Source organism: Spinacia oleracea, chromosome 3 (genome assembly GCF_020520425.1).
Source record: "Spinacia oleracea cultivar Varoflay chromosome 3, BTI_SOV_V1, whole genome shotgun sequence".
NCBI lineage: Eukaryota > Viridiplantae > Streptophyta > Magnoliopsida > Caryophyllales > Amaranthaceae > Spinacia > Spinacia oleracea.
The window spans coordinates 17,395,667-17,404,071 of record NC_079489.1 but is presented as its reverse complement, the minus strand read 5'-3'; the positions used below and the strand labels follow the sequence as shown (position 1 = coordinate 17,404,071).

The 8,405-nt window shown below is 33.3% G+C and overlaps 1 protein-coding gene across 1 annotated transcript; it reads left to right on the top strand.

Moving 5' to 3' along the window:
• The first annotated feature begins 333 nt into the window (after positions 1 to 333).
• Positions 334 to 8,145, top strand: LOC110780401 (zinc finger BED domain-containing protein RICESLEEPER 2-like). The gene is made up of 6 exons (XM_056839233.1): positions 334 to 2,337; positions 2,982 to 3,104; positions 3,409 to 3,492; positions 3,572 to 5,183; positions 5,265 to 5,659; positions 7,904 to 8,145. Exons 4-5 carry the CDS (start codon positions 4,326 to 4,328, stop codon positions 5,628 to 5,630), a joined length of 1,224 nt encoding a protein of 407 aa, XP_056695211.1. The 5' UTR covers positions 334 to 2,337; positions 2,982 to 3,104; positions 3,409 to 3,492; positions 3,572 to 4,325; the 3' UTR covers positions 5,631 to 5,659; positions 7,904 to 8,145.
• The last annotated feature ends 260 nt before the right edge of the window (positions 8,146 to 8,405 follow it).

The window sequence follows — 8,405 nt, the reverse complement described above, 5'->3', positions numbered from 1 at the left end:
TAGATCCAGTCTTAGCGTACGACCTCCTTTCGCTACGACTGCGGGGGTGTGATAGAGATAGAAATCTTGTAGGGTTCAATCTCTTAGGATATTTGGTGTATATTAGACTTCTAATCATATTAGTATTCCTAATTCTGTTAAGATTCATATTGTAATTCCTATATATTTAATCAATGGAATACACTCCAATTCAAGGAGTTTCTCCTAATCTAACATTTAAAATTCTTGAATATGGAGCATGATTGAATGTAGAGCTGTCAAAACAGGTCATCGGGTCGGGTTTGGGTCGGGTCATCTCGGGTCTCGGGTCATGATCAGGTCGGGTCGTATCGGGTCAACATTCCATTCGGGTTGACTTCGGGTTCGGTCGGGTCGATTTCAGGTCGGGTCATGTCGGGTTTTTTCTTATCCCGGGTTCAGGTCGGGTTCGAGTCGGGTCACATTTCGGTCAGGTATGATTTCGGGTTCGGGTCTTATCAGGTCGGGTTTAAGTCGGTTTGTACCAGGTAATTTCGGGTTCGGGTCTTATCGAGTCGGGTTTAGGTCGGTTTGCAACACAGTTATTTTCGGGTTCGGGTCTTGGTTTGGATCGGATAATAATCAGATTAGATAGAATTCAGGTCGGGTCACTCTCGGGGACGGGTCAAACTCGGGTTTGAACCTATACATTTTAATTATTTTATATTGTAAAAACTATTGTTTAACTTATTTTAGAGTTAAAAGTTATATAGACCAAATAATCGCTTGTTTTTGTCAAGTCGATACATATATAAAGTGAATATGGATTACAAACCAATGATCGATTTGATCATCTCAAAATGTGAAAGTGAAAAACATTTACTCCCGCAACTCGAATTTCATTTTTGGACTTAGGGGTAAGTGAGTGGGTCTCGAGCCAATGCGAGTTTCTTGTGTGATAGTGTAACTGTTTTTCTCGTTGTTGAGCACATTAACATAGGTCTCGCAGACAAAGAGAAAGACTGTCAGTTAGGATGTTAGATTCAATTCCTAGATTTCATCTCATCCAAAATGCTAAACTCCTAAACTTTCATTGTCATTTGAAACTCACTAATTGGCGAAATCATATATCTTGTACGATTTTATATTAAGTACGAATTTATATATATCGAAACATATTAAATCCAAATTATGATATTATAAGTTTTGTTATGTCTATGAGTGTGGACGATCGACTAGTTAGACTAGTTAGATATAGGTTACTAACACTAGTTAACTACAGATTAATTCAAGTTATATATATATTTATAAGTGATAAATTTTACAAGCAAATAACTACGACAAAACGGCTTATGACTTGTAAATAATTTAAAAACTCTATGTGCCTGTAACCAAAGTAGATCCAGGTCATTAAAGTTGTTTACCATTTGGATACATGTTAAGTTCAATTGACACCATATTCAGTTCGATTATGACTATAACTATGTAACTATATACAATTAAAACCACATAACTCGATAAGAGAAGACTATAATTATATAACTCTTATAGGACTATACTTAAGTAATGATAAATTGTTATATGAAGTTCAAACTACGATTCAGATAGTTTATGACATGTTCAATTACTCGATTGACTAGTTCAATTAACAACAAATTAGACAATTAGTTCAAACAAAGTCATATTACAATTAGTTTAAAGTTTAAACAACTCAAAAGATCGGAATAAGTTAAACATAATCACATTATTACAACTTTGCACTTCATACTCTCAATCTCAATCACATCGTAAATACTTTAGGTAATTATAAGTAATATGTACTTTTTAATTATATAACACAAGTATGTTTCGTATATGGACTTACTTTTCATAATAATAACAATAGTATATTAATAATAACAATAATAATATTAAACATCAACTAATAAAATACTAATTAAAAAACATCAACTAAAATAATAAAATTAGCTTAAACAATAAAACACTAATTAAATTAGTCATAAAATCCATTTGAATAAAAGATACAAAGCCCAACTTTCCAGCCCAAAAATAATCCAACAAACCCTAAATATAAATATCTCGCATTCACAACTTCATCAATCAGAAGTTCAGAACCCTAATCTTCTCGCCTCTCCCTCTTCGGGTTCTCCGCCTCTCCCTCTAGGGTTTCAAGTTCAACTCTCAACCAGAAATACAATCAGACCCCCGTCACTCCGGTCCCTTCACAACTCGTTTGCTCTCACACGGTTACGTTCTTCTTCAACAAGAAACCCCCAGTCCCCCACTGACCCACTCAATCAACAAGAAAATTTTAAGGATGTGGTATTTTCTGATCTAGAAGAAGCTCAAGATTTGGAGTACGATTTCTTTGTTCTTGAGGTAATTTCGTATACATCTTAATATCTTATCCTATCTTTAGAGTTTTATTAATATTTTTTGTAGATCTGTTATATTCACATAATTAAAATTTCTTTGTGTGTGTGCGGAATTATGCCTGTGAATTTCAAGGGTTTTTAAGGTTTTCAAGGGTTCTTAAGGTTTTCAAGGGTTTTTAAGGTTTTCATGGTTGAAATGGGTTTGCACATAAATAATGGTCTACTGATGGTGCACATATAGAAGGAGTTGATTTCCTTTCTTGGAAACTGATTCCTATGAAAAGCCACATTTCCCAGTGCAGGGGTAGAATGCTCTATAAACTCTTTATTTACAGTATCAGATTTGGGCATTGTCAAAAAATGGGCTTGGTGTTTCTGTTCTAAAAGCAATGGCCTAATGTCATTTCCCTTAGTTGAAGAAATCTTGTGTTTCTTTTAAAACTGTGTAGAATTGCTCAAGTATAATGAGATGAGTGGGCAGGTTCTTTGTTGCGTTACAGAAACAAAGGAAGAAGCAATATTGGATGGAAACTGGGTTATTTTAGTTTAGAGTTGTAGCAAGTCTGACGTTATTTTTCCTGGATCAGAGACGAATTCTATGCCTGTTGTCTATAACTCGTTTGTTCTCTCTGTTGTAAAATTGGGCAGGTAAGATTTCGACGTGGACTTCCTCCTGGAGATGGTGTTCTATATTACCCTGGCGAAGTGTTCTCATCTTCAAAAGAGCCCGTAGCTTCTCTGAGATTAGAACGTCTTTTAAGTGGTTTGCAGGTAATTTTAGCAGAAAGCATTTATATCTTCAGGTCATTAATCGAATAATATTCCTGCTTTTGAAACCCTTGAAAACCTTAAAAACCCTTGAAAACCTTAAAAACCCTTGAAAACCTGTTTTTAAGTTTATGAGGCTACCTGCTATCTGTCCTATTTTTGTTCAGTTTCATAAATATATCTGGCTTATTAAAACCTAATGTATAAGATGCCAAGTTTATTCCTTTATGATTGATGCTTTGTTTTTAGCAACTCTTAATCATTATTTGGTATTTATAATTTATTTTTCTTCTTCTGTGAAACGTAGGAGATCACTCTATTCTCTCCTAATTTCCTGTTGCCACCATGGACAATCAAGAAGTACCAGAATTTGATAATGAATATGATATAGGTAATGTTCATATTTTCTTAGAAGTTTATAATTTTTTTTATGTATTATGTTTATGTGATAAATTTTTTTTTTATTGAAGGAATTAATGATAATGAAGAGTTATTGATGTCTACAAGTAATCGCATTGCATCTCCAAAACGAAAGCGAACTTTTACTAAACAAGACACCTTATCTAAAAAGGGTAGGCGCACTTCTGCGGTATGGGAACACTTCACTTTCACGGCATTATCACTAGGAGGTTATGAGGTGCAATGTAAGTACTGTAAAACACACAAGTTTGTTTATGATAGTATCGTGGGGACTTCTAATGCTAAGCGACATTATCTAAAGTGTCCTTCTTATTTAGAGTACATGTCTAATAATCCAAATGGGCTTGCTTGTACGAATTTTGATCAAAAAACATATCTGAAATTGTTTGCTCAATCAATATTAGGTCATGGATATCCTTTGCGTATGGCTGAACATCCTAGAACTAGAAGATTGCATGATTATCTGAATCCAAAGGTCAAAACTGTTTGTAGAAATACCATGACTAAGTATTGCATGTCTGAGTATAATGGTTTAAAGAAACAATTGTTTGATACTTTAGGTGCATCAACTTCTAGAATATGTCTCACGTCTGATATGTGGAGTGCAAGTACCGTGAATTCATATTTGGTCCTTACAGCCCATTATATAGACAATAGCTGGAAATTACGTTCAAAAATTTTAAACTTTCAACATTTCGAATCCTCTCATACTGGGAATGGTATTTATGAGTTTGTACAAGCTTTGATTAGAGATGGGGTATTGAAAAGAAAGTTTTTACAATTACTGTAGATAATGCAACTAATATGGATGTGTTTGCTGCAAGATTAGAGTGTGATTTGAATGCTTGTTCTCCTTTACCTTTGGATGGTAGATATTTTCATATTCGATGTTGTGCACATATCTTGAATCTTATTGTGCAAGAGGGTTTGAGAGTTATAGATGGTTGTATTGTGAAGGTTCGTGAGGGTGTTAAGTATATTACACTTACTGAAGGTCGGAAAATCAAATTTAAGCAATGTGTAGTGGCTACTAATTCGGATTTTAAATTAAAGTTAAAAAAAGATGTGTCCACTCGGTGGAATTCTACCTTTTTAATGCTTGAAAGAGCTTTGTTAGCTAAAGAAGCTATTGATATGTTTGCTAAAAGAGATAGTAGTTATGAGTTTTATCTTTCGTCTCTTGAATGGAAACATATTCAGTCAATGTCTAACTTCCTTGAGCCTTTTTATCTTATCACAAAGCTGTTTTCTGGTTCTGATTATCCTACCGCAAACCATTATTTTGGTAATATTTTGAGTATTGAAAAGCTATTACACGATGCCCATATTGATGAGGATCCTATGATACAAATAATGGCTAGTACGATGCAAGGTAAGTTTGACAAATATTGGAGCAATTATTCTGTCATCTTATCCTTTGCTGTGATTTTTTACCCTCATTACAAGCTTGATTTTGTGAAAAATTCCTATTCTATTTTATATGTTGATGATGAAGCTAATAGAAAAGCACAAATTGTGCTTTCTGAATTTATTGAGATGTACACTTTTTATGTGAAATCTTCAACACCGTGTGCTTCATCCTCATCTTCATTACAAAGCACATCAAGATCTCCTTTGCCTCTCTCCTCTTCTACACCATTTAAGACCGGTGATATTTACAAGGTCATTTCCCTTCCCAATAATTTTCTTTGTTTAGAAAACTTTCTTATCTTCTGAACCTAAACTATTTGTTTGTATTTATAGAATTTTCATGCGACGATAGCTCCAAGTAGAGTTGGTGCATCTGAAGTTGATGCCTATTTGAGTGTTCCATTGAGGAAACATATTCCGGGAGAAGAATTTGATATCCTTAATTATTGGAAAGAGCAATCTGCCTCTTATCCGATTCTTTCTCGAATGGCAAAAGATGTACTCGCCATTCCTATATCCTCCGTTGCCTCAGAATCTTCGTTTAGCATGGGTGGTCGAATCTTGACCAATATAAGGAGTTGTCTATCGGATAAACACCTTGAGGCTTTGGTTACATCTAAAAATTGGTTGGATGGTTATGACGAAGAAGAGTATGAAGATTGTGAACTTGACACCGAGCCTTCCAACCTTGGTCTCTGAGAATCTTAATGTTTTCCGGATTATTTATGGTAAGTAATATTTATATCCTTATTTTTATAAAATCAATTGTTTTGAAATGTTATTTGCTTTTCTGTCCTCTCTCTTGTTTTACTTTTTTTATTTTATTTTAATGTTATAAATGTTTGATACCTGCTTGCTATCAGACACTCTTATATGTTATATACGAAGTACTATGGAATATGATACTTCGTTTTTTCTGATTCTTTGTTCATTTTGTACCGTAATTTTATCCGAGCTTTTAACCTACAACTCTACGAGTATCTTAGCCTTTTTTTTGTTATCATTCTGGTAATAGTCTGATCCAATCTTCAAAGTTGAATAAGTACTTGCTAATGATAATCAAAGTATATTACCTGTATCAACCTTTATTATAAGAGTGAAACCTAAGCATGTTATAATCTTATTTCCTTAATGTAAGTTTCTTTCCCTTCATAAACTCATATATTTGTATACACACTTTCTATTTAACTGAATCAATTTAGGTACAAATTATTATGTATTTTAAGATGTTATATAATCTGTGCCTTATTGGCTATTTCCTATCTTTTTACTAATTGTTTGAGTAAATAGGTCTGGAGGTCCCTAAACTTTGCCAAAAGGAGCAGTTAGGTCCCTCAAGTTTCAAAAGGAGCATTTAGGTCCCTCAAAATGGATGGAAACCGCTGCTTTTTGACTTCTGTTACTAACGTCTGTTAAATGAATTAAAAATAAAGGCAAATTAATATAAAGGGCAGAAAAGGACAAAATAACAGTTACTTTTACATATTAACAATAATTAAATAAAGGGAAACCCTTTTAAGTTAACTTTTTACAAAAAAACTAGCAGTTCAAAGTATTTAACAAGGCCATTTGTACCCAAATTATTCAACACTTAATAAAATAAAATAAAGGATCAACGCTTCCTACTAATCAAATCCCCCAAATTAACACACCCAACAAGCATAGGTTAATCAACAACATTTCTCAGAGACAATTTATCAAACACCTTGTGTGCACACCCAAGTAACTTACATTTCCGATAAAATTCATCCGAGCTCAAACCCATAAACTCCATGCATCATCATCATCTTCAATCTCATGTTTAATCAGCAAGTCAGCAACTCATACATGAAATCTAACGAGCCTACGACTAATGAGGCAATATTAGGTACTTTCGTTTTTCTACAGTCTAATGAGTGTCAATTTGTCTTAGAGTTAGTGTAAAATGTGATACTTTACAACTAAGGTGTGTTTTGGGAGCTTTGTAAGGCCGTAAGGATTTGCATCTCCACCATGTCAATATGTCGTACTTAATTTTAGGATAATGCAACACCCTTATGGGCTGTATATAAGGAGCTAATACTTGCTATCACATTTGGTATCATAGATTGGTAGGAGAAAAAGATAATGATCCTCTGTGTGTTGGCATCACACCCTTCAATATAATCTGTTTAATTTTGCAAATTTATTTCTATTGTGGGTTTGCCTTGTCTCCGTTTTTTAGGCTTAAGCATTGAGGGCAATGACAAATGTGAAATTACAATGGAATTGTTGGAGAAATCCAGAAATTAAGAAAGAGAAGCAGATTGAAGAGAATCCATAATAAAAGATGAGAGAGAAAGAGAGAGAAAAAAGGTAGAAGAAGAACTAGTGGTAGTAGCAGACATCTGGGAGAAGAGAATTTGAAAATTTAGAGTTGTGGAAGAACAACAATTAGCTGAAGTTTATGGCGATAATTGCTGAAAATTTGGAGTAAATTTGCTTGGGTTACTCACTAAATTCGATTTGATTAGGAAGAGTTGTGGAAAAACCTAGAAAAGGGGAATATAAAGGGTGAAACGTGTAAATGGAGAAAAAGCCATATGAAAAAGCTAAGTAAGTTGAAAAAGCTAAGTCATAATTAAAATCAGCTGTTTTCATTTATTTATACACGTGTAAATTAATTTTCCTTTTCTTTAAAGCGGTTTTATTATTATTTTATTGAACTTAACAGAAAATGAAACGGTGTTAACAAAAGTAGCTGATTCCATCCATTTTGAGGGACTAAAATGCTCCTTTTGAAACTTGAGGGACTTAACTGCTCCTTTTGTCAAAGTTTAGGGACCTCCAGTATAGTTTACTCCTAATTGTTTCTAGTTGGGTGGATAGATTTGAAGTATACAATCGTTTGGTTTATTTTCTTTATATTACTGGTTGTATTCTGGTTGTCCATAGTTGAAGCATTTTGTTGTATCAGTTATTCCTACTTCTAAATTGTTACTTTGTTTCTACAGGTGTGGTTCTGCTTCTCTTTTGTGCTCCATCAGAGTTGTGTAGTTGGTGTTGCCAAGGATCTTTTGATATTTTGTTGAAACTAAGCTTAAAATTAAAATCCTCTTTTGATGTAATATATGTTAGGTATATTTTGGGTATATAAACTTAAAAATCCTCTTTTGATGTAATATATGTTAGGCATATTTTGGGTATGTAAACTTAAAATACTCTTTTGATGTAATATATGTCACTATGTTAGGTATATTTTGGGCAATAAACAAATGAAAATCACAACTCGTATGTTTTTTCCGGAAGAACGGTACAAGATCAGATAATAATAGGTAGTCATTCTTTGTCTCCAATACTACTTAACAATGTTACAATTTACTATAACAAATGAGTCATATTCGAATAAAGATTAAGAAGTTCTATTTGAACAAAGATTACTTAACAATGTTACATTTTACTATAACAAATGAGTCATATTCGAATAAAGATTAAGTTCTATTTGAGCAAAGATTA